This window comes from Thamnophis sirtalis, unplaced genomic scaffold (genome assembly GCF_051295495.1).
Source record: "Thamnophis sirtalis isolate CommonGarterSnake01/CBP01778 unplaced genomic scaffold, rThaSir2_p1.2 scaffold_5, whole genome shotgun sequence".
Taxonomy (NCBI): Eukaryota; Metazoa; Chordata; class Lepidosauria; order Squamata; family Natricidae; genus Thamnophis; species Thamnophis sirtalis.
In genome coordinates, this window is record NW_028261385.1 from 120,700,204 (window position 1) to 120,727,829 (window position 27,626).

General features: G+C 40.1%; 1 protein-coding gene across 1 annotated transcript in view; it reads left to right on the plus strand.

Moving 5' to 3' along the window:
- The first annotated feature begins 2,562 nt into the window (after positions 1–2,562).
- Positions 2,563–27,626, plus strand: part of COMMD1 (copper metabolism domain containing 1) — a 98,852-nt gene continuing 73,788 nt past the window's right edge. Inside the window, exon 1 of the mRNA XM_014056292.2 lies at positions 2,563–2,801. Coding sequence (XP_013911767.1) covers positions 2,610–2,801 — 192 coding nt within the window. The 5' untranslated portion in view covers positions 2,563–2,609. The remainder of the gene's footprint in view (positions 2,802–27,626) is intronic.

Here is a 27,626-nt window from a genome sequence, read left to right on the forward strand (position 1 = left end):
ACGGTTCCTCAGGCCGTCGCTGAGAGCGACGCTCCGTACAGGGTTGTCTTTGTATGTGCCTGATTTTCAATAAACACAGGAAACGGTTGACTTTTTTTTCCAAGTAGTGACCTCCGGGAAAGGAAAGAATGAATTTAGCTGTGTGTGTAAATGTTTTCCAGAGGCTGAAGCCGAACTATTTTAAGTAGGGCAATAATGCTAAACAGGGAATAAGATAGGCATCAAAAGCCACAGGCTCCAGTGTCATTCTTAATTGCTCAACAGTCTGAATGCTGAATTCTCTTCTATTGGCGCAGAATATAATTGGAAGCATCAATGTAACTACCGCGAAAAGGAGAGTCTTGCTAAAAGGAAGGAATTATTGAATTTATAATCATTAATAAAATAATTAAAGAAAATCAAATGTTGCAAATTGCAAAGCACAAAATGCAGGAAAAAATCCACACATTTATTCTGCAATTTTGTTTTCTTTTGCTTGAAAATAATCTGATATAAAATGAGTGGGATTTCAAAGTAAATCTGCATACAAATACAAACTGGCAGAGCTAAATGAGATTTAAGAACCAGTTTTTAAGAAATCAGCCTAACTTTTCAAATGAGAATACTTTTAAAAGCAACAAATGTTCCATAACTTCAGCAAGCAAATCATTAATTTTGGGAGATTTCTGTATGCCACAAATTCTTAATTGTAAAACATTTGTTTTACTTATCAAATGTATATTTTATTTTATCATGGGCTGAAATAATTGTTTCAGAATCTTTGCAACTTAATGTACCAATTCATTTTAATATCACAAAATTATAATACTAGAAGTATATAGATTCTTTTGACCATTCTTTTCATCCCAGCTTCATATGCCAGATGAGATTTTTTTTTAAAAAAGAGATTATTTTATCTCCAAGAGTAAAGAGAGAGAATTCTGTTCAGGAACATTTTCGAACAATTATAAACTGATGAATGAGGGATTGAAAGTAAATTGCTTTTCACAAAAAACCTCCACGATTTTATGTTAGTAGATATTCTACTGGAGAATACTATACTATACTATACTATACTATACTATACTATACTATACTATACTATACTATACTATACTATACTATACTATACTATACTATACTATACTATACTATGCTCAGGGGGGTTCCTGCCAGTTCTAAATCTATCATGCTGTTTAGAACCGGTTCCAGCTCACTCACCCTGTCTGTCTGCACCATGCTTGCCCCGCCCACCACTCACTGATTGGCTGGCTCACCAATCGCCCTGCCTGCCTCTAAGAGTCCTATCTAAACCTTAAAGTCTTAAAGCTATCAAGTTTGAACATCCCTGGGTTTTTTTTTCTAAAGAGTTAGGGATGCAAGGGTCTTGTAACTTGACAGCTTTAAGACTTGCGTGCTTCAAATGCCAGTTTCTGAGCCAACATTTTGGTTACTAAGCAACAGCATTGTTAAGTGAGTTTCACCACATTTTACAAGTTGGCCATGCCCACCCAGTCACATGACTACCAAGCCACTCCCACCCAGTCACATGGCCAGCAAGCCACACCCACAAAGCAGGCCACACCCACAGAAGAGGTTCAAAAAAATTTGAAACCCACCACTGACTAGACTACACTACACTACACTACACTATTATTTGGCAAAGTGTGATTAGAGACATAAGGAAATAGACTGGACTGGACTAGAATAGAAAATCGAAAAGAATAGAATAGAATACAATAGAACTGAAAAGGACCTTGGAAGTCTTCTAGTCCAGCCCCCTGCTCAAGCAGGAGAAACTACAATCTCAAACAAGTGAGACTGTCCAGTCTCTTCTTAAAAACCTCCAGTGATGGAGCTCCCACAATTTCTGGAGGCAAGCTGTTCCACTGGTTAAATTGTCCTCACTGTCAGGAAGTTTCTCTTCAATTCCAGGTTGCTTTTCTCTTTGATTAGTTTCCAACCATTATTTCTTGTCCTGCCCTCTGGTACTTTGGAGAATAATTTGATCCCCTCTTGTTTGTAGTAGCCCCTCAAATACTGGAATATTATCATTTCAACCCCTAATTCTTTTCTTTAGACTAGCCAGACCCAAAACCTGCAGCCCTTCTTTGTATGATTTAGTCTCCAGACCTTTGATCATCTTAGTTGCTCTTCTCTGAACATTTTTTCCAAAGAATTTGTCTCTGATGCAGAATCGCTGTGTCCATGCAAAGCAACAGAGTAATAATAATAATACCAATAAAAGGGGTGTGGTAAAGAAGGTAAGGATAATAGTTATACAACATATCCCTATGTTCTCATCAGAAAAATGCTAGACAAACTGGACTGTACAATGTACCTGCAAGACATAATAAGTCCCTCTAGGAGATAAGCGCATGCATAAATTTGATTAATAAGTGACGTCACGCAAGCAGCCGTGCAAAAAAAAATCACCTCGCAGTCAGAAAAACATATGCCATACAATTGGTATGCCATACATACAAGGAACTCGGCTTTCTATTCCCTTCACCCAAAGGGGGCGCAACTATCCCCAGGAAAGAGCGGTCGCCTTCCAAGGAAGAGTTTTTGTCCCCGCCCGGCTCCCATCCTCTAGTCTTTTCAGGTCCAGTTGAGCCCCTTCAAACAAGATGGCGGCTTCCGCGGAGCATCCTTTGCCTGAGCCTGCCAAGCCCTTACTCGGGCTCCTAAATGGTATCGCTCAGGCCACCTTTTACGGCAACACGGAGATCACGGAGGAGTTGCTGCGGGAGCAGCTTTACCCGGAAACGGCGTCGCAGGAATTTGGAGTCCTGCTAGCTAAAATGAAAGGAATCGTCAAGGTAACGGAGGCGGGACTGGCAGGTGACCGGAGTGGAGCAGAGCGGTGCAAACGGGGGGGGGGGGGGAGGCGCAGCGAGGCTGGTCTTGTAGCTAGGCACGAAATCGCTGAATAACGTCTTTCCCAAGCCCGCCCTTTTCAAAAGCACGCGAATTTAAGCACCCTTTCCCTGCATTTCAGAGTGGCGGGGGGGGAGAGAGATCGGACCAGTCAGCAATCCGATGCTCACAGCAACTCGGATGCGGGTGAGAGGCAGGATCGGGATAGATTTCTCTTCCCAAATCCAGCACCAGTTAGGCCACTGCTATAAAGCGGTTCTGGTTAGGAATGCTGATAGCTGTAGCAACGCTTCTAGAGAGCTCAAGCTTAGGGGTGCCCACCTTGAAGAAAAGAATGCCTTCTCGGGCTTTATTTCTCTTCTGGAAAGGAGGAAATTTATTTATTCATTTTTATTTTTTTATGTATTTGTCGAGTATGTATAAGATAACAGATATAAGTATAAACATGAAATGGATACAAATAAATGGGAACATTAGAACAGGGACTGTAGGCTCGCTGGTGCACTTATGCACTCCCCTTATAGATCCTCTTAGGCAGTGTTCCTCAACCTTGGTGACTTTAAGTCCTGTGGACTTCAACTCCCAGAATCCCCCAGCCAGCTATCCTGGCTGGGGGATTCTGGGAGTTGAAGTCCACAGGACTTCAAGTCGCCAAGGTTGAGAAACACTGCTCTTAGGAATGGGGTGAGTTCAAATCCCTGGAGGATCCCTGTTATCCTCCAAATGCAGCCAGAGGAGTAAAAGTAGCTTTTCCTGCTCAGAGCAACTGCCTCCTCTTCTTCTCACTTATTTGCACTTCTATCTACAGCTTGCTCACTTGTCAAGGCCAGGCCTCCTCCTGCCATGCTCAAAAAGCTCCTGCAGGGTTTTCCTTACTGGGGCTGGTTCAGATCTGACCAGGACTCTCTAACACTCTTGCTCAAGGCGTGACCTGACCAGAGGAAATGCCATTTACATCATTTCACTCTCTTCTCCCCAAGGGCTCTGTGTGTTGGAGTCATTTCTCCCTGCCACATTGTTCTTAGAAAGAGGGAGAAGTGGCAGTTGCTTCCATGCATTGATCTCCCATGTTGGCACTGACTGATCTCAATTGTCAAGAATTTCCTATGTTTGTTCCTTGGTCGGTGCAATCTTGGATTTTAAAGCTTGTAACATCTTTTTCTAACTCAAAGCTAGAGTTTGAAATGCATGCAGTTTTTCTTGGAATTTGAAATATCTAAGTCAAGTTTCAACATTTTTTGCTTTAAGAATGTGCAGTGATACTTTGAAAATGCACAAAAGGGATTTCTGCCAGGAACGCAGTTTTGAAAGAAGGTTCTTTTAGCCCCGAATAAAATATTTTTCCAATTTTAGTGAGCTGTTTTCAGGTGTTTAAAATAGTCTTGAGAAAACTCTCAAAAAAATTAAAATACACATTTGGAGAGAATTATAGAGGTTTTCCCAAGCATATTGTATGTAAAAAGTCTGTATCTTTTTTCCGCCATCAATAGAAGAACTGCTATAAAAGCACTGGTAGTCCTACACTTACAACCACAATTGAGATTACAACCACAATTGAGAATGGAACTTCTTTCTAAATGGTGTGGTTGTTAAATGAGCCTTAACATGATTTTATTACTTTTTTGCTGCGGTCGTTAAATGAATCTGGTTTCCCCCTCCAATGACTTTGCTTGTTGGAAGCCCCCTGGGAAGGTTTACAAAAGGCAATTATGCTATAAATGTTGTTGATATTTATGATATGACATGATAGTTTAATGTATAAATATTATTTGGTCATTTTGGTTAAACATTGTTGAAGCCCAACAAGCATAACGTTTAAACTAAGACATAGTGTTGAATACATAGTGTGAATTGAGGCCAACTTTTGTAAGAAACCATGAATCTAACCAGTATGTATCTCTAAGCTTGATTTGAAACGAAACACCTTCAAGGGATTTTATTACCCTTTGCATAATTGCAAAGAAAGCATAGATAATTTTACAGAATTATTTTGATATGTTATAGGAAATAACAACAGAAATTCAAATAAAGAACTACCTTTAATGTAGTTATGTTTTTCATTTTTTAATTGCTTTTAATTTAATTTTAATTTTATTTATATGTAATTAGATAGCATGTGCGTGTGTGTATGTGTGTATGAGTGTGTGCAATGTATTTCAGACCATTTCTGTCTGAAGTTTATATACCATAAAACCCTACATACATTTTTTAAAAGGTTTTTATTAGATAAACATTAAAAATGTTGGACATAGTGCGACATTTCTGGCATAGTCATTTCCAAAAAAAACCTCTGCATACATTTTGTCCTGGTTTTATTCTTAGACATATGTCATTTAGTTATAACTTGCAGTACAAATTAACAATAATACAATCCATACAAAACTAAGAAAAAAGTAACAATTTTAGTGAAAGGGATCACAATTTGAGGTAATAAAATGTTTTGATTCATTTTTGTTTAAAGATTTCATGCGAGAACCTTCATTCAGATCTTTTTGCTTGAATAAAAGGAACATGAGAATTAAAAGCAAACTATAATAATTTGCAAGACTTAAATACTTAATTTCTGAATGTTGCAGTTCTTATGTAAATAGAAATATAGATCAGTTTCTAACTATTGTGGTGCCAAAATGATTAAATATACATTGTAATGTCATAATATAAGCTCCACTGTTTCATGTTTGTATTGTAATGTTGTAACATAAATACCATCTATATATACCATATTTGCATGCAAACTGGTTGCCTCTATGCAAATAATAGATAATGCCTGTCACCTTGAATATGGAGCAAACCAGCTGATGGTATTTGTGCCTTCCCATAGTGGGTTAGGCTGTGCCTCTGAACATCGAATTGCCCTTTATTCTCCTTTGGGTAAAGAGAAATAAGGTTATCCATGGAAATAATAATTTTCCTTTTCTACTTGATTGCTGGCTGTTTCATTGAATAAGGCAGTTTATTGAAAAAATCATATTTAGGTAATGAGGACCTTGTTCAAATTTCAGACCAATATTTCATAAATAAAATAACAAATTTATACTGAGTTTGAACACTTGCATGGTGTGATTCAGTTTAAGTACTGTAGATCAGGGCTATGCAACTCACTGCCCACAGGCCAGAATCATCACACGCTTGGTACACCCACGCCTGGTTTAGCAAAGGGAGAGAAGTCCTGATACGTCACTTAACGATGCTGTGATGATGCGAATTTGACACCCCTGCTGTAGATTTTTTTTAAAAACTTAAATAATTAGTATTTGGGATTGTTTCACTTTCATCCTCTAGATGGCAATGTAATATACAATATCAGCTTTGGTGCATGTTTAATGTTGTCTTTCCAGTTCTCTTTTTCAAAACTGGTATTTGAAATTGACTGACACTGCTGGTACAGTGTGATTTAGCATATGACCTCTCCACTAATAGCTGTGACACATTAAATAATAAAACAACCTTCTTTAAAATGCAAGACATATACTGTACAAGGTGTATTACCAGTTTTTTTATCTTCCAGTTTGATCTTTTCAATCACAAGACTGGTTTCAACAAATGAAACACAGTTGTTAAAGGCTTGGTATTTGCACAATACCAAAAGCTTGGGGTTAAGAAAGGTCTTTGTTTCTGCAGCATATCCAAATATAATTAATGAAAGCCAAATAATTGCAGTTAAGCAGTGTTTGTGAAGCAAATAGAGTGTAAAATAAATAATCTATTATGTGGGCAAGACTGAAAATATGAAGTTAGACAATTTTGTAGATATATTTTATGTTGTATATAATGAAAATTTTCTGAAAATGTTTTAAGATGGATCATACAGTACAATATTATGTTTGCAGATAATAGGCAATAATAGTGGCAATTATTATTCCTACGCATTTTCCCCACATCCCTACTATAAATAAAAACCTACTATGAGGATCTTATAAGAAGCAGTCATATGATAGTAGTAGAAAGAAGTCTGTATAAATATCTTTAAGTTTAACAATACACACACACACACACACACACACACACATATATACAGGAAATAAGGCATGACTCAAAAGAATGCATACATCTGTCTGCATGTGCTTTTTAAGGGAGAAGTTTATTTTTAAAAGTTTGGTAAGGTAATAGTTACAGCTGGTTGTACATTGCAATTCACAATATAGACCCGAATTACTTCTCACAATAGTAGAATTACAGTATCTTATTCCTGTGGAAAATATGGTATATGTATGCATGAACTTTCTTAGCAAGTTGAATTACAGTACCACCTAATTCTACAGTTTGTTAGGATATTGTGTAATATTTGCTCATTCTTGATGTTCTCTTCTTTGACCTTTCTTTTTAAGGTGATTTTTCTGCAGAGCCAGTCCCTAAGGCAATTAATTATTCATCTACTATAAGCTTTCTACTATTGTATAAAATTATACTCAATGGATAACCAAATAAATCAATGAAGGTGAAAGAAAAAATTCCAAATAGCATATGGGAGAGAAAATGAAATAGAATAGTCAGAAATTAAGAGAAACATAAAAGCAAGAAAGAAGTCTACTCAGACTGTACCCAAATACATCATTTCCTGATTTAATTTGGAACTTTGTTTTAAAATATCCAAAACTATAAATATTAAGGAGAATCTGCGAAATTACAAATGCTAAACAAAAGCATTTTACCCACCATAATCCTACAGATCTCTCAATTTGAGAACTTTCTTCTCTGCATTAGTTTTTTTTCCTAAATAAACAAACAAATAAAACAAACCCTTTGTGGTTTTCAGCCTTTGATCATTTCTGCAATTCATTTGGCATTTTCTAGTACTTTGGTCGTTGGTCAACTTGTGCTTCTAAACTGTAATATTTGCAATAGAAGTAAAACATGTGACTGCATCCTGAAAGAATAAGTTCTGATTTCTTTCTTTTTCTCATTTTTACTTTGTTCCTTTCCTAATTCACTTATATATATTTGTCTTTTACAGACATCTTTGCAACAGTGCACATATATTAATTTCATCAATATTGCACATAGATTTTGTTCAGACAATTAAAAAAATACAACAATATTAAAATCTATAAAGAGGCTTCTTGCACATTATTCCACCAGTTTATAATTGCAATAGCAATGTCTAATTCTTTCCCCAAAAGTGCATAGTTCATGGATTGTGGAACCTAGCCTTCAAGTCATGCAGTAACGCGACATAACCAAAAGAAATGAAACTGATTTTGGAGAAGTCTTTGGAGAGGACTTTATAAATGGGTCTTACAGAAACAGTCTGTTCCCTGTCCTAGCCATTACATCATCTTAGATTTCGCAACAAAAGCTAAAATTGTGCCACTAAATTTGATGATTTGGGCATTGCAGGCTTAGGATACTGTGGCTTCAAGCATCTCTCTAGTTGTTAATTGAACTTGGAAAGGATTGTTTTCTCATAGATTACGTACAGGTGAAATATGGCCAAAGAGGTATTGCTGCACCTGGTCTCACAGTTAAAGGAGCCCAAAGGAGCCTCTCCACTCTCCATTATTTGAGGTTCATATTGACTCCAAAGTGCAGGCACTCTCTGAGTTCCACCTTTTGTTGTTGGACAATATTCTTTATATATTCTATAGTCTCTTGATGCCGTCATTCTCTTACAAGGAATATCAATTTTTGATGGCATCTCTGAGTTCAAGCAACATATGGTCAAAATGAAAATTTAGAAATTATTTGAAAACAAAAGTGGTTTTGTTTACTAAGCAACATAACAACTGCTTTCACAGTTGCAAAACCAGTGGCATTCAAATGGAACAGATTAAGATTTTTACATCTCTAGAAATTAATTTTCAGTCTGTTCTTTTTTGGAAACAATAAGTGGGACTAACTACAGCTCCTGCTAAGCAGACTTTCAATTCTTAGATTTGCTAATTGTAACAGTAACTTTCCTTCTGCAGGAGGCAAATTATTTAGAGCTATGCTGCTGCGTCTCCTGCTGTATGTAGCACAACTTTACACTTACAGAGATAAAAGGACTTTTAGTAGCAACTCAATAAAAATGTATAAAAATAGTATGGCACAGTGCTTAGAATGCAGTACTGCAGGCTACTTCTGCTGATTGCTGGCTGCCAGCAGTTCGGCAGTTCGAGTCTCACTGGCTCAAGGTTGACTCAGCTTTCCATCCTTCTGAGGTAGGTAAAATGAGACCCCAGATTGTTGGGGAAAATATGCTGACTCTGTAAACCAGGGGTGGGTTTCTCGCCCCGTTCCAACCGGATCGGTTGGAACGAGGCCGGCGGCGTCCTCACGCACGCAGCGCGCGCGTGCACACATGCGGCGTCCTCACGCACGCAGCGTCCTCGCGCACGCATGCGGCGCACGTGTGCATGCATGCGGCGCGCGCATGCGTATTAGCGTCTGCGCGATGCTCCAGCTACTCCTGGAGGATCGTGCAGGCATTCTGCGCATGCGTGGAAAGCGCGAAATTCAAAAAAACCGGGTAAGGAGCGGGCGCGGGTGTGCGGGCGCGCGCGGGGGGGGGCTTCGCCGTTCCCGGAAGTTACTTACTTCCGGGTTCGGCGACCAACCGGATCGCAGGGACCGGTGCGAACCGGTTGAAACCCAGCCCTGCTGTAAACCACTTAAGAGTAAAGTACTGGGAAGCGGTATATAAGTCTAAGTGCTATTGCTATATTTGTATGCCTCAGTTTGTGCCAAACATACATGCTCAGTTGGAATTTGGCTGTATTGCTATGATGTTAACATGAGAATGTGTTCCTTAATATATTGCTTAAACCTAATTTTTTGGGGTGGATCCTTGATTTAGTCAAGGCATTTAGCTCCTAGGGAAAAATGTAGTCTAAAATTACTTACTGCAATCTTTCAATGTTGTCCTTGCTCATGCTTGTACCAGAATCAGCTATGGTAAAGGTCAAACACAGAGTCCTTGAATCAAAAATTCAAGTCATTATTACAAGGGCCTCTGTAGCAAATCTTTGGTGTATCTAATTTATCATTCACTTCTTCCCACACAAAAGGACATTTAATGTTTTGCCCTCATACATATTGGAGAGGAGGGTTAATAACATCCCCTATTCAGCCCCTCTTCCCATGCTAGCATAAAATCATCAAGGAAATTCCATTATTGTAATGTCTTGTATCTCATTCTTTAAATTAAGTGTTATCAGGCTTAAATGAAAACATATATGGAGCTCAATGGATTTTCTTTCCAATTTCAATCCTTTTCTCAGAAGGTACTCAAATATATAAATACAGCAGCTTATTCAGATTTCATTAAAATGTGCATTCTAATTCTCTTATTTGATAGTATACTGAATGAATAAAAGGACAGTGATGATTAAAAAGCAATACAGTGCTGCAGCAATTTAGTGAAGAGAAAAAGTATGAGTTTGAAGTTAAAATTTTGGGGAAAGTGTTACTTTCATAGTATTAGTGTTAAATATACCTTGACATTTTTAGACATGGCTCAGAAATTGATACTAAATTTTGAACATCAAGAACTCAATTAGAGTCACTTTGATTAAACTTGTTTTTCAATTTCCCTTATCTTAAAGATCATGCTTTAACCTCACTTCTCAGTCTAAAATTACTTCATATGTTCATATGAAGATAGCAAAGCAAGCAGAAAAGTTAACTAAATGTACGGACAACTCATTACTAAATTTTGCTTATTGGGGTATTTATGATATTTAATTCTGATTTTCTATTTTACAAAACACTTTACTATGGATCACAAGGATGGAAAGCTTGTGGAATACCAAATGATTGAGATATTACCAAGAATGAATATGTAGACTCCCATCTGATGTAAGTATTTAAATATGGGAGTTAGGAAGTTAAGACTGAGACAGGGTATGATATTGTAATAAATGATCTGACAATATTGCTACTGATCTAAAAATCAGCCATTGTTTGGACAGACAACCATAAAACTGTAAAAACTTGTTAAATTCCATGATGGAATATAAATTCAAAATGTTCACTAAAATGTAAAAAAATCTTGTAATAAAATATTATATTATATGGAATAAATAATTTGCAACTTTGCCAAATAGTCTTTAAAAAATCCAAAGCAAAGCAATAGCAAAAGCATTTATCTGATAACAAACAGCCGAGTACCGGAAACCGGAAGAGTAATTTCCTGACTGTGTTACTTAATTTAATTGAAACTGTTTTGTTTCTGCTGTTATCGTACCTCATTTAATTTGCGGTCTTTACAATACACCTTGTGCCAAAAAACTGTCTCAGTTTATTGATGTGGTCGACCAAAACACAAAATGTTCTTTGCTCTATCCTATCAAGGTAAGAAAGAGTACATAAAAAAGTAACACTTGTCTTGGTGAAACATTTTAATGTCCTGTTTTTGCTGAAATCTCACAACAAAGTACATTGCAGTCAAACATATAAAGCTGAAAGAGACAAATATGTGTAAAATCACATACAATGATGCATCATAACATATGCCTTCTCTCTATTTGTTTTATAATTCCAGAATCTAGATGCCCTTAAATAGAAATGTACTATAGTAGATAATAGCTATATGAGATTGTATTTATGGACACAGGATACATTTGTAGTTATATATTTAGAAGTACCATATCTGTCTCTTTCCTCAGTGGATGGTAATGCTTTACTGACCACCCTTGGGATCAGGAAGAAAGCAGCTCAGACCTAGTTAGAACATGGGTAGAACATCTCCAGGCAGCAGTCTAGGCAATAGGCTTGCTTGAGAGATTAAAAACAAAAAACCCTCAAGTAAGCACATTCTATATTGTTGCCAGGAGGATTATATAGATATGTCCATGATATCATCAACAGTTCAATAGTTCTTGAAATAATCTTTCTCCGGTGCACTGCTTGGAGTGTCCAAGCAAGGGTTAAATTCTATCCCACTGCCCAAGGACTGGATTGAAAATCTTTGGCCACACCCACTGGTTCCTTCCATTTTCAGTTTTTCAATTCAGTCCAAAGCCCATCGGACGTATTTAACAGCCTTAGCTGACAGAATTCGAATACTACTTTTCCTTAGCTTAGATCTTTATTGTTTTATCTTCTTTTTTCAGTTAGTTAGCATTCCTCACTTTAGCTGTATTGTTTGCCTTGCCCTGAGAAGCCGGATTCGCTCCTGATGGAGTGGCGCGCTTCTCAGCCTCCTGGGAGGCCTGTCACATCTGTGGTACCGCCGCCCAGCTGATCTTCACCAGCGGTACTGTCCGAAGCTTCGGTGGACTGTCCGGCATTCGGGAGGCACTTCCAGCAACTCCAGCGGCCGTGCGACGAGGGGATCGAACAGGAGCGGCCATTCATTTGCTGGAGCTGCGCCGCATGTTCTCACTGAGCATAGCCATCTTGGAAAATGGCAGCAGCCATTTTGGAGGTGGGTTTTTTCCCACCTCCAAAATGAATTGCCGCTCATTGCTGTCGGAGCTCCAGGACCCAGCGGATCCACTTCTCCCTGCAACAGTTTTGGGCAAGTGCTTGGGCGTTTGGAAGCCTTGGCAGCTGCCATCCTCCATGGCCCTTTTCCCCTGCCAGTAGCAAATTCTACCTGCAGCCCAACAGAGCCCTTCCCCTTCTCCTGACCACAGTGCCTCAGCCTGAGAGAGTGTGTGGGCAGAATTCACCATCTTCCTCCAGGCCCACAATTTCCTCAGACTCAGCTGTCAGTATCTCGGGCAGCATGGACACAGATTCCATTACTGAAGCTCCTGAACAAGGGTCCTCCATCAGGGTAGATAGGCCCTATAGCAGGAGGGCAGGCAGGGTGGCCAGGGAACCTATAATGGGGATTGGCAGGCGTCCTTACTCCAGGAAGGCATCTGCCGGACAGGATAAGATGGATGCCAGGCACCAAAAGACTCTTCCCAACCGCTCAGCCCTCACCCCATCGTACGGGCCTTCCTTAAGGGCGGATCAAACCTGCAGCCGCAGGTGGTCCATCGATACCCGTCCTGGGACCTCACTGTTGTTCTCAGGGCTCTATCAAAACCACCCTTTGAACCTCTCCGCTCTTCTTCCCTCAAACACCTTTCCTTCAAGACGGCCTTCCTCATCGCCATTACTTCAGCGGGAAGGGTGTCTGAACTGGCAGCCCTGTCAGTCAGGGAGGATTTGTGTCTCATCCATAGGGACAGGGACATTCTCCAGCTGGACCCATCGTTTATCCCGAAGATCAATTCCTACTTTCACAGGGGCCAGGAGCTCGTTCTCCCAAACTTTTGCCCGAAGCTTTCACACCCTAGAGAATGTCATCAGCATACCCTCGACGTGCGGAGAGCATTGAAGCGGTACATCAAGCGTACATCCTCCTTCCAATGCTCAGAGACCTTATTTGTATTGTTTCAACTGGCAGCCATGGGCCAGAAGATTTCATCTTCCACCATCAGTTGTTGGCTCAAGGCTTGTATCTCCCTAGCTAACAAACACCAGGGTAGGTCTACACCTCCCAGACTGACAGCTCACTCAACCCAAAGCGCAGCAACTACCGCGACCTGGGCAACGCTATCCTTATTTGTTAGGCACTACGAGGTGGACATATATGCCTCTGTGGATGCTGCCTTCAGAAGACATGTCTTGCAGAGCGTGGTTTCTGCCGAATCTTGATGTGGATTGTGGACCTCATTGGAGGCACCCACCCTAATGACATTTTGCTTGGGCATGTCCCTTGCTTGGACACTCCAAGCAGTACACCGGAGAATGACCATTGGCTTACCTGAAGGGTCATTCCCGGTGCACTGCAGGAGTGTCCAACCCCACCCTGCTTTTCCGTGTGAGGATACTTTGCCAGTCGGACATCCGTCTCAGATGGACCATGCCTTCATTGAAAAACTGAGGATGGAAGGAGGCAAATGGCATGACCAAGATTTTCAATCCAGTCTTTGGGCAGTGAGACAGAATTTAACCCTTGCTTGGACATTCCTGCAGAGCACCAAGAATGACCCTTCAGGTACGCCAATGGTCATTCTAGAAGGTTTTCAGTGTACTTTCTAGATTTTTTCAGACGGCAGTTCCCAAAATTCTCTAGCGTACAGAGCTAGCAGAACCCTGGTTTAGGAATTACAACCTTGGTGTATGCAGAAGATCTCAGTTTGGAGAAGAATGTTGATAAATATAGATGATGTTATGTTTTCATTTACTAGGATTTATTAATTAGTAGAGTAAATAAAGCCATCACAAATAATTGCCATAGATTTTGATTCTTGAAGAATGCTGTAATACACAGCTTTCAGATTTCTTACCAAGATTTGCCTAAGTATGAATAATTTCCCCAGTTCCTGAAGAAGTGGAAGTTCATGATTGGGTTGTTTTGTTCTTTTTGCTTGTTTCAGTTTTTGCTTTTTGTTTCTTTCATGGAGATTTTGTCTTGATCCAATGACAGTTCAACAGAAGTAGAAGAAAGTTCATATACAACATATATGTTAATTGCTTGTTATAGGGTATTTACATGATACCACAATCAAGAAGCAACTGTTTAATCTCTTCATGCTACAGAGTATTTGAGTTTGGAGAATAAGTCTGAATAAGTGTACCTTTTAAAATATTTTTTATTCTCCCCCCACCCTTTTTTTTTACATAAAACTTAAGACAGCAAGTATCCCAATACTCCTTCTTCCTTCTCTTTTCCCACAACAACCTCAGCCCTGTGAGGTGAGTTGGGTTGAGAATTCTGGGAGTTGAAATCCACACATTTTAAAAGTTGCCAAAGTTGACAACTGGCTCTCAATAGTGCGTTTAGTACTATTCTATTTTTTAAAACAGAAATTAAGGATCAAACATTAATTGCAAGTATTGTATAATTTGGCATAAACTAAATAAATGCTAAACTATGTGCTTTAACAAAACTCTGGAACTGAAAGCAAAGAAAGCAGTGTGAAAGCAATTTGTAATATCTGTTGCCTAGTTATCTTTTTAAAAACACTGAACCAAGTTTATTAAAATACCAGTACCTATCTTCTCTTAAGATTTTACCTTTTTTCAAATTGATCAATCAAATGTTTGTTACAGTGCGACTGAGTGAAGTTGGAGTTCCTATCCACACTTTGGAAAAACAGCTGTAACCAAGCAGAAACACTTCCCCATCTGTCAGGTGCAAAAGAGCATGTCCTCATGTGAAAGTTCAATTTAACTGATTTATTGCTAAAAGCCTATTCACAGGAATCTTCCCAACTAATGTCAGTACTTGGTTAGAGTTAGATAAGGGTCAACAGCACTCAAAGAGGATTAGACTTAGTTCCCTTGTGGCTATGTAGGGATTCTAGACTAATCCCCCTTTTTACTGCGCCCCTAGGTTTTCTTATTCTTTCTGCTACACCATCCCCAGTTCCTTCCTCCGTTAATTCATACAGTAACTTATAACTTTACTAGCATCCAAATTGTCAGTGATAATTGAGCCACACTCTGGCATTTTCTAGGACATGGCAATGATGTCCAGAGGCAGCCTCATCCCATCTGGGCTGTTAGTTTACAAAAGCAATGCTAAGACAGAATGAAGAGGGATATAGATCAAAAAGTGTTAAGCAAACATACAGACAAGGAAGCAGAGGTGACATTTGGAGACTGTCCGCTATTACAAGTAGGCAAAAGGACTATCATTCAGCTGCCAGACCACAAGCTAAGCATTTATGATGGGAGTCCTGCTTTGAGCTTTGCTTGGAGCTTGGCAGCAATTACAAACACACAACTATGCCTTGGCAGTTTCTCATCTGAAGTAACGTGACAGCTTTTGAAAAAGGCAGATTGCCTTCTACTTTAACTAATTTTGAGACTTCTATTTGAACTGAATATTAAAGGACGGAAGATATATTTACATGGCAACAGTCGTTTGCAAATACTAAAAGGGTGGAGCAATAGTTTGTTGTTGGGGAAGATATTTGCTGCAATAAAGCTATGTTGTGGTATGTTCAGTCTTTGGAAAGCAACGAATTCTCACGTAGAATAATTTCTCAACATGAAACATATTTTAAGAATATTTATTTATAAAAATACTACATCTTGAAGGTTTTTAGCATTTTCTTTGAAATTATGTAATCGTTGCAGAGAAAATCATCCGATCAATAGATAATTGTTTCTTAGGCGTTATTAAAATTGATTTTAATTAAATCTTGTTTCCTTTACCTGCTTTTAGTATTATTTCTCTTTTAACCTCTATAGTACAAAGAAAAGTGTACATAAACTTACAACCACAATTGAGCCCAAACTTTCTGTTACTAAGTGAAATTGCCCCATTTCATGCCACAGTTGTTAAGTGAATCACTGCAGTTGTAATGTTAATAACCCAATTGTTAAGCGAATCCAGCTTCCTCATTGACTTTGATTGTCAGAAAGTTACAAAAGGTGATCACATTATCCCAGGATACTATAACTATAAATATGAACCAGTTGCCAATTGTCTGAATTTTGATCACATGGTCACGGGGATGCTGCAATGGTTGTAAGTGTGAAAAAGTCATGTAATCACTTTTTTCAGTGCCGTTGTAAATTCCAACAGTCACTAAATGAATGGTTGTAAGTCAAGGATTACCTCTAACTTTTTTTTAAGGCAAGTACTATTTATGTATTGAAAGGCAAGTAATTTTAAGGCAAGTACTATTTATGTATTGAAAGGTTCATTTGATTTTTTTTCTAATGTACTTTCATTTTAGAAAGTTTGTAGTTTATTTCTTTCAATCCCTTTAACCAATGAAAAGGCTATCCAAGTCTCATTAGTTTAAAAAGTCATAATCTTAAAATTATTTTAAGTAAATGTTGATATAATTCAAGCACGATAAAATATAGAGCCATTTCCCAAGTAAGAAGCTAAATGAGTAAAGTATTAACTTGCTATATATATGAAGCTTTCCCCCTAACAATCACTTGGATTATATGGGTTTTTTTTAGATGAAGTTGAATTATTTTGTATTTACATTGAATATTACCATCTATCTGATCTGGAAATTAGTTTCTTGAAGTTCTGTGGACAGGGCTTTAAACTTTGGTCATTGATTGATATTTTTATAAAACTTCTGTGATGTTTTATTTTATTTAGAAACCAAGGGAGGTCAAAAAGTATAGGTTTGGGGAAAGTAAAGAAAGAAGTAGAAAAAAAATATCATTGGCTTGTTTGTTTTAATCATAGGCATGTCAGTTTTGGAACCCTGACAAGGCACCCCGCATATATACCTGATAGTCAAACTCTGCAACAAATTGATAAAATGTGTAGTTCCCTTAATAGCTATTCCTGGAATTTTTCTTAGAAGATGATCCTTGTAATAGCAAATTGTGCAGATCTACTATATTACTCCAATTTCTATTCCAAAGGATTTGTTAATGCTTAGTATGTTTACTAATTTGGGTGTGCACCAATTACTACTCTGCTTTTCTTCGTAAGCAAGATGAAGAACGCATGGTATTATAAAATTAAAGGACAAATATTTCAAACTTTGTCTTAACAAAAGATTAGGGATACATATTTCCCGCATAGCTGTGAAACCTCTTATAGCTTACATGATTCAGTATCCTGTTGTCTGTATTTTCTGTAAAATGACCTCTGGAATGTATTACTTATCAATTAATAAGTAAAGTGAATTTCTGAATTTTTAATGACATAAGTGAAGAATTCTGAAACCAGATTGATACAGGCCTTGGTGTAGATTCAACAATGAAAACGCAGAACCATGACAATTCCTTGCAATCTAGGGACTAAGTATAATATGTTTTTCAAGATTAAAAAAAACTCTAGACAGCACTGCAAAAGAAGGCTGAGTGAGCCTTCTCCCATGGCATTGCTCCAAAGCTGCTGAAGGCTAACCACATTGTTTTGTCAAAGTAAATCATGTTGCCTTGCAAATCACTTGGTTGAAATAAATGGTACAAAAGCTTCACGGAGGATTAAGGGATATGTTCAGCACTTTGTATTCACTAGTAAAAGTAGAAAGGAAAAAATAGAGGTTAAAAATATTCCCTTTCTGCTTAACTTTAAAAAAAATGTTTTTAATGATTATAGGTTTTTTTAAAAAACCACACATGCAGAGAAGACAGCGGATGATCATTTTTTCAAGTATTTTGTAAACAAAGTTTGTAAAAACAAGCAGATGTCTAGTTAGATGCCAAAGATAAAAGGGTTGGCAGCCTGGAATTGAAAGCATAGCAAAACAGAAGATTTTAATAATTTGTAGAGGCTTCACTAGTGGAATGCTAAAAAAGAATATAATTTCTCCCAAGTAGGGAACACAGAAGAGCTTTTGTTTATTGTCAAGGGATAATAAGTGGAAATATGATAAACATGGAAGTTTCCTACAATGAATCATGTCCCTCACCATCACATCTTTTGTAATATCTTTTTAATATAGCCTGTATATAGCATGAAATTTCACCCTTTTGAGCATCTGGCTGATACAACAAAGTGTATTTCACTATTAATCTAAGAATCTCCACAATAAATTCTTCAAATTTTTCAGATGTATGAAAAGGGAAAGATGGAACATTATTAAGTCCTTAAATTATTTATCTGCTAATGTTCAAGTCAGTTTTCAGAACTTCACTAAAGAAAATTATGTGTACAACTGTGCCCTCTCAGTTACCAAAGAGAAAGTTCTTTGCTGAGCTTTTTAGAACATTGTCTAAGCAATGAGGCAGTGAAGACAGTCAACTAACTCCTAAGTAAGCCCTATGTAAAATATGGAATTAATTTAGCCTTCATCCCAGTTTAGAGATAAACCTATCCTCCTTGGGATTAATTAAACAATTCATTTTGTGAGTTGGAACAACATTGTACGTACAAGAAATCAAGAGCCCGGATAGAGTTCAAAAGTTTATTTCATTCTACCAATACACAAGAATCTGATATACTAATGATCAAAGCAAATTGGCTTTAAGGGTCAACAGACTTCAAGGGGGGCTGGATTTAAGTCTATAACATAGCAACTCCATACTGATGATGTTTTAACCCTGCCCTCAGGCTCAGCCTGGTCATCTCTTACATCCATACTCCCCCAAACCCATTTAATCATGTTATATGTACAAAACTCAATTCACAGCTGATCAATATTATTGCCATGTCCAGGTCTTGGTGACAGCAGCTTTGAAAAACATCTCTCTCTCTTGAATCTTACAATAGAACTACATAACCTGGCAAGTCCTGCAATCCTCTGATCCTATCTAATCTCCAGCCCCTTAGCATGTAGAATTGGTTGGCAAAAAAAGTTTCGTGTGGTTCCTGTGCCCTCCCAGCACTCCAGTATTGTATGATTTAAACTACAGCCAATTTTATAATGTGATTTCTTCATCTTTTCCCCCAAACACAACATTTGAAACCTATTTGAAACCTTACTTTTAACAGTTTTCTTGTGGGTGGGTATGTTTAATAGTGATAGGAGTCTAAAAGACAGGCCATTTCCTCCCTGCCTCATATCCCTTATAACCAAAGGCCCATATTTTCCAGAGTGAGTTTGCAGGATGGTCCAGAGATGGTATTATTACAGCCAATTGGCCTTGAGACTGGGTTGAAGCTGAAGCCACACCTCTGGGCTCCTCTCCTCTGACTCCAGTTTCAATCCAGTCTGGCAAAGAGAGGTTGTAAATTCTTGACTCCTGATCTGATTCAACTTTTCTGGACCATCCTCGACTCAGCTTGCTTCCTTCTCACAAGGAGACCCTTCCTTTCCCTCCTAGTAAGTCCCTGCCAATAGCTGTGGATTTTTCCAGCTACTCAAGGGTTAAATCTCAAGGCTTGGAGGCTCCGGTGGCTGGGTCGGTGTCCCAGTGGCCATTTTGGCCGGCAACCACGTGAAGTCTTGAGAGGGCAGATCTGTGCCGGTGGGGGCTAAGGGGCTCTGGTTTCCAGCCCATGGGCGCGACTACATGCCAGGACGCTCCAATGGAGGCTGCTGCCATATTAGAGGGCCAATTCCAGCAACTCGACGCTCAAGGTACCAGTGACGCCGCAGGTGCTAATGTCTCTCAAGTGGTGGATGTCCCCAGCTTTGCTCAAGGGCTGCGAATTCAGGGAACAAAAGTGCCTCATACTGACAACAGACGCCAGCCTGTTTGATTGGGGTGCGACCCCAGGCTTCCAGCTGGCACAGGGCCAGTAGTCAAAGAACGATCTTCAACACAATATAAATTGGCTGGAGCTTCGGGCAGTCCACCTTGCCCTACTACAGTTCTAAACCTCAGTAGAAGGTCATCATGCCCTCGTCTTAACAGACAATGTTGCAGCAAAGGCGCACATCACTCGACAGAAGGGGCACACGATCCAGAGCGTTGCACACCAAGGCAATGTTGCTGGGATACTGGGTGGAGAAACACCTGCGCTCCATCCGAGTGGAACACATCACTGTGTCAGCTTCTGCCTTGCTGTTGCTTCAGCTGTCATGAAACGGGGAGGGAGGGCTGGTATTTGGGAGGGGTTATTCGATGTGCTGGAGGAATGTTCTAGGATGTACCAGATGGTTGGATTGCGCATGTGTGAGTGCTTCCCGCCTGGACCAACAACCATCAGGCGGACTGGCTAAGCCAGGAGACGGTAGGCAACGGAGAGTGGACTCTGTCCAAGGAGCTCTTCCAGATGATCTGCCAGAGGTTCGGGAGTCCGGTGATGGACCTGTTCACCACTCCGTCCAACGCTCAGCTGCCGCGGTTCTTCTCTCGGTTCCCAGCTCGGGGAATGGAGGGGGTCAACGCCCTTTGGCCGGTCGGGCTGCTGTATGCTTCCCCCCACACCTCTCCTTCCTGGGGTCATCCAGAAGTAGTCAGAGAGCAGGCCGAAGTAATCCTACTGGCCCCCTACTAGCCCAGGAGGGCTTGGTTCACGGACCTGCTGAGCCTGCAGAGACCGTGGAGGATTCCCCGGGCGGAGGTGAGATTGCTACAGGGGAAGTTGGTCCATCCAGATCCACAGTGACTCCAACTGGCCATATGGCGATTGAGCGGGAGCACCTGAGAGGCACTCTCCTGTCCCAAAAGGTGATCAGAACCATCGAGGCCTCCCACAGAAAGTCAACCAACAGGATTTACGATTCCACTTGGGAGACGTTTGTCTCCTGGTGCCAGGCCGCCCACGTGACCCCCTCCAGGGCCACGGTCCCTCAAGTCCTAGATTTCCTCCAGGAGGGTCTGAACAAGGACCTGTCCCTAGCCATGCCTAGGAGACAGTTGGCGGCACTAGCCACGGTGCTACCTGGGGAGGGGCCCACTCCGCTACCTCGTTTGCACTTAGTTAAAAGGTTCCTCAAGGGGGTGGCCCACCTTCATCTACCACCAGTCCACAGGTTTCCTACATGGCACCTTCCCACAGTGCTACGGGCCCTTATGGTCAAGCTTTTGAACCACTCTGGATGGTGAGCGAGAAGCTATTCACTTGTAAGTTTGTGTTCCTGGTGGCTATCACCTCGGCTAGGAGAGTCTCAGAGCTGGGGGCTCTCTCTCCTCCAGGGAGGATCTATGCATGTTTCACAATAACAGGGTAGTGCTATGCCTGGACCCAGCTTTCCTGCCAAAGGTAAACATGGTCTTCCACTGGGCGCAGGAGGTGGTTCTTCCAGACTTCTGCCCAGACCTGACCAGGGAGCGGGAGCACAGTTGGCACCGTGTAGATGTAAGAAGGACCTTACAGATTTATCTAAGGTGGACGGCGGAGTTTCGTAGGTTTGAGGCTCTGTTTGTATCGTTCCAACTCTCGTCGCTAGGGAAGAGGATCTCCCCATCCACCATCAGCCGGTGGATTTGTCTGGCCATTGCCCTCGCCTACAAGGCGCAGAACTTGCCGGTTCCGGCCGGCATCATGGCCCACTGCACTAGGAATGTGGCCACTTCAGCAGCCTTGGCCTTCCAGGCCCCTGTAGAAGACATCTGCAGGGCAACAACGTGGGCATCCCCATCGCCCTTCATCCGGCACTATAGGCTGGATGCCTTAGCATCTTTCGACGCGGTGTTTGGCCGCAGGGTCCTGCAACAGGTCCTGTTGGATCAGTGAGGGCCCACCCTTGGGATGAAACTTGGGTATGTCCCATCTCTGGACCATCCTGCAAACTCACTCTGGAAAATGACAGTTGGTCTTACCCGAACTGTTATTTTAAGAGGTGTTTGCAGGATGGGCCAGTTCCCACCCTAGGTTAGATAGATAGTATTGGTGGGTGGAGGTGTCTCCTTTGTGACTTGTTTTCAGGGTCTCAGGAGTGCATACTGCATTGAAACTGGAGTCAGAGGAGAGGAGCCCAGAGGCGTGGCTTCAGCTTCAACCCAGTCTCGGGGCCAATTGGCTGTGATAATACCATCTCTGGCCCATCCTGCAAACACCTCTTAAAATAACAGTTCAGGTAAGACCAACTGTCATTTCCCACCCTGCTCAAAATAGCAATTTGTGGTAGGCGTTTAAATCTGGGGGATGGTAACAATTTGCCTCTCCATTACTTAATGCTTTCCTTCCCATCCTGAAAGAAATGCTAAAAACTAGGCCAGAAAAATTCAGTCTGGGACTGGGACATGGAAAGTTGAGGTGTAACTGAGATATTCTCCATCCTGATCTAAGAAGAATTCATATCACTGTAACTCAGTGCAGGCAAGTTTACAGTAGCTATAACACTTGAACAAGTGCCATAAAGTCCTGTTAGTGCTACAGTGCTGTTCTTAATCCTGAGCGCCTTGAGCGTGTCTCAAGCCTGTTAACTAATGTTTAACTCATTTTGTAGTCTTGATTGATCTGTGGAAAGGAGCAAGAAATAGAGTCCCAAGTAAATCAGGGCAATCACTTAGAGAAGTAGACAACAAATTGAGGATTTAAACCCAAAGTTTCCCTAATTCTTACATAATACATTACCTAGTAGGTAGTAACAATGATTATTTATGTTCCAGTATCTGTTCGGAGATACTTGCAGTTATAGAAACCAGCCCAGAGATGGACCAAGTTAGAATTTTCCACAAATGTGGCAGTTTTAAAGTTGTATGATGTTTGTTTTTTATGAGATAATCTACAAAATGGAAGAATTTAGAATACATAGCAGTTGCAATTAGTTATTTTACTGATTTTTGTCCAACATTATTTCCAATACTCCATTGTATTGGTAGCCCTTAGATTACAACCACTAGTTCAATGACTGTCAAAGTTATAATGGCGCCAAAAGAGGAGGACTTATTACCAGTTGGTGAAATTGGCTCCTGCAGTCACATGATTGTGATTCAGGCCCTTGGCAACTCCAGTTACAATGATTGCAGCATCCCATGGTCATTTGATCAATGTCTGCAATCTTCCTAGCCAGCTTCCTACGAGCAAAGTCAATGGGGAAAAATTCTGCATGCTATTCCCACTCCTGCCACTTTCTTTTTTTTCGGGAGAGAGCCCTGAGGAGGTATGGAAATCTTACACCCAGTAACAACCATCTGCCCACTCGCTTTAGTACCTACCCATAGCACCTGCCCACCTGAAGCACCAACCTGCTTGCCTGGGACATGATTTCAGTGCTTCTTTCTGCGATCACATGAGGTCCTCACTTAACTTGTGCTTTTCTCGCTTAACAACTGCAACATGGATGCCAGGATTGTTGTCACTAAGCAATGTAATCATGTGACATCATACTTTGGGACCACATTATTTAGCTGTGGAAATTCAATTACCTAAATTTTTCTTCACTTATTAAAATAACTAGATTTATTATTTCTCCTCAAACAGCCGATATTTAGTCAGGCTAAGTACTGCTGATGCTTGGGCAGACTATGGATACCGAGACAAATATGTGAATTAAAATCATTTCTATAGGGAAAAATGCAATTCAGAATATTCTAAAAAACATGTATCTCTAGAGACTAACTTGTTTAGATTGTTTCTGGAGATAAGGAGTCATTTACCTTTATTACTTTTACTTTTGTGTTATAAAACAGATACAGTAGTGCCACACCAACTGACTTGATTTGTTTGATTATCCATTTGTTTATTTCTTGCTTGTACATGGTATTGTCAAGAGTTTTCTCCAACACCAAAGTTATAAAACATCAATATTCTTGCTATCCTGCTTCTTCAGAGTCCAACTTTCGCTTCCATAGAACGTTACAAGGAATAGGATGGCTTGCATGATTCTTATCTTCATAGATATAGATGCTTCATGGCATTTGAGTATCTTTTTCAAGGCTTTCGTGGCTGCCTACCACATTCTAGTTTGTAATATATTTCTTGGCAGCTTGTTCCTTTACTGTTGATGGTTGATCCTAAAAAGCAGAAGCTATCAACCACTGCAATATCTTCACTGTCTGCTCTGTTCTAACTTGGGCTGTTGAACCTATTGTCTTTAAATAGCCCCATTTTTTTTTCACTGTGGTCTTTGACTTTTACTAGAGATTGCACCTCCTTAAAGAATAAAAATATGAGGTTTGTAATATATCCTGTTAGTCTTTATGTTTAGCTATGGTCTGAAAATAATAACAGATTTTTTTGCTCATTATGGTTCCTTTTTGTAAGTGCCAAATAGTATCTCTGAATTTATGTTATATAATGAAAGTTACCTTCTTTTTTTAACTCTTTTGAAAAAATATGATTTTCCCATTGTATTATGAAATAAAATGCATATATATTTGTCTGTTACTATCCAATAAAAAGTACTTTTAAAATATGCAGTAATTACATTTCAACCTCAAATGGCTATATACTAATTTTAGCCAAAACAAGCTGCACGTTTTGTCCCTTGTGTCTTGAAAACATGAGCTATCCTGTTTCTATTTTTAGCATTTTAAGTGAAACAAGACAAAAACATTAAGATACAGTGTCAAATTTTTCCCCCAAAAGCTTCTTCAAAGGCAATTGTTTTTTCAGCAAAAAGTTTTTTTTTATTTTGCTAATTTTTATTCTGATCAAATTTTCAAATTGCTATTTTCATTCAAGTTCAATTTTTAAAGCCTCATCTCCATGTGGTAATACCATTAATTATATATGCATTATATAAGAGTTTGACAAATTATGCAAAATGATATTTCACTTTCCTTGACTAAATTACTGCTGTAAAACAATAGTGTCTTAAATACATTGTAAACCATATAAATCAAAATTAACTTATGGTAATTGTTTTGTATAAAGCATCACAGTGGTGGTTAATGAAACCAGGACAAGACCATTAACCTGGGGAGCCATACAATAAAAAACATTAAAAGGGGACAACTTGATTTATTCCCACCATCCTCCTCTCTCTCTTCCACAGAAATGTATTAACATTGCTATACAGGTAGCACTTGCTTAACAACAGTTTGGATCTGAATCTTGGATGCTGAATGAAGTGGTCATTAAATAAGAAATCATGTGACTGCTTCACTCAACTGCTACAATTCCATCCGTTCTGGTTGTGGTCATTCAATGGTAAGAAGCCTAGAAAGCCTCTTGAGGGTGAGAGAGACCCTTAAAAGCCCCCCTAAAGAACTGAAAATCCTTTCTGCCAAAATCCAAACAGGATCCTCAGCCCTGGGTGGAGAGGAACGTGCGGCCTAATCTGGGCCTCTCAGGGCCTACCTACCTACCCTGTATTTCTTACTTTACCACACTGCCCTCCACTCAGGATCTCAAAATTCAGGATCTGAACTATGTTTCTTCCACCCTACTGAAGGAGACCAGATTCTCTCTATGTACTGAAGGGAATAATCAAGATTAAGCTCAGTTCTGCACCCCATGGGAGGATATTGGCTTTCTACATTTTTGGAAAGAAATGCCTTTGATGGTCTGGAGAAAGCTCAGATCCTGAAAATATGTGCTCCGTTTTTGCACTCTGTTGAAGAAGATCCACTTGGCAAGCAGCTGTTTCAGCCAGCCCTCAGAGATTAGAGAAAGTTCTCCTGGCAGGCAAGCAGCAACCTGCAATCTTCCCTGCCTTCTCCATTGATTTACCGAGGAATCTGCCAGAGGAGATTGCAGACAGCAATCACATGATTGTGAAGTGCTTGGCAATAGATCATAAGTGCAAACAGGTTGCCAAGCACCCAGACTGCAAACAGCTGACCAAGGGAGGAGGGTTGTTACAACAGTCAGAAATGTTTTACAGATCATAAACCATTCTTTCTGAGGGCATCGTATCTTCAAATGATCATTAAATAATTATTATAAATCTAGGACTACTTGAACTTCTATTTACCATATTTTTGGAGTGTAAGATGCACCGAAGTATAAGACACACCAAGGTTTTGAAGAGGCAAATTTTTTTAAAAAAAGTTTTTACACTCTGCAAATCTCTCAAAAATGGCCCGGGGTTTTTGGTGTTTTTTTTCGAAAATGGGCCTGGTCTTTTTTTTTTTTTTTTCAAAAAACGGGCATGGATAGTCTTTAGGAGGCTTATAGAGTGTTCCTGGGGCTGGGGGGGGGCAAAATTGAGCAAAAAATGGCCCTTTTTTCTCATTTCTGCCCTCCCCAGCCCCCAGGAGCTCTCTGAAAGCCTCCTAAAAGCTATGCACGGCGATTTTGGTGAAGGGGGTGGGGTTTTGGAGGCAAAAAATGCTGTATTCAGTGTATAAGACGCACCCAGATTTTCAGCCTCTTTTTTGAGAGAAAAAGGTGCATCTTATACTCTGAAAAATACAATAATTGGAGATCCAGTATCATACCTTAACTGACAAAGCCTCCACCATTCTTTACCCGCAACAAATTATTAATCAATGAGTATATTAAAGGTAAAGGTTTCCCTCACACATATGTGCTAGTTGTTCCCAACTCTAGGGAGCGGTACTCATCTCCAGGGTCATGTGGCTGGCATGACTAAACGCCGAAAACACACTGAATGCTGTTACCTTCCCACCAAAGATGGTCCCTATTTTTCTACTTGCATTTTTCGTGCTTTCGAACTGCTAGGTTGACAGACGTTGGGACAAGTAATGGGAGTTCACTCCATTATGTGGCATAGGGTTCTAACCGCCAAACTGGTGACATTTCTGATCTCAGCATCTTAGCCACAGAGCCACTGCATCCCTATAAATGAGTAAATTAAGATCCTGTATTTCAACAAGTATTTTCACCATGGAAGAGCAGGCTGTTTAACCCACCAGTTGACCCAAAAATCATGCTAAACTAGTGTCCAGTTTCTGAAGCAGACAACAAAACATTAAGGCATTCAGGTTATAGAAAAGAAATCTATTGAAAATATATAATTCTGTGTTGTGACTCAGCAGCAGTCTTCTGTGAGACTTTTCGGAATGCAAGTTTAATTATGCAGCTGGGGCTCGTTAGGGGCATATTCTGGGGATAAAAGGATGGATGGTGCCACGCCCTAGTTGCAGGAGTCAACGTTCCTTGGTTCGTTCAACATTGATTGATCATCAGTCATGGTTTATGTAAGATACACTTGGAGAAGTGCTTTGTTTCTGTAACCCTGATTCAAGGATATACTTGGAGAAGTGCATTGCATTGTAAGAGTTTTTGTTTGGTATTCTGTTATCTGGTCAGAGACTGTATTTATGTTATTTTTGGGCTCGCAGCCAGTTTGAGCCGAGAACTGATAAAGATTGATTTGATTTGATTTGATTTATTTGGCTTGTATGCCGCCCTATTCCCGGAAGACTCAGGGCGGCTAACAATAAAAAGGGGAGGGGGTACAAAAATAAAAATAGAAAACAGCAATTTAAAATTCAACAACAGTCGTAACCTTGAATGGGGCTGGATAATTCCACAGCCCCAGGCCTGCCGGAACAGCCAGGTCTTAGTTGCTTTGCGGAAGGCCGGAAGGGTAGTTAGGGTCCAGATCTCAACGGGGAGATCGTTCCATAGGGCCAGAGCAGCCACAGAGAAGGCACTCCCCCGGGGGGTCGCCAGCCAACATTGGCCGGCAGATGGAATTCGGAGGAGGCCTAGTCTGTGGGATCTA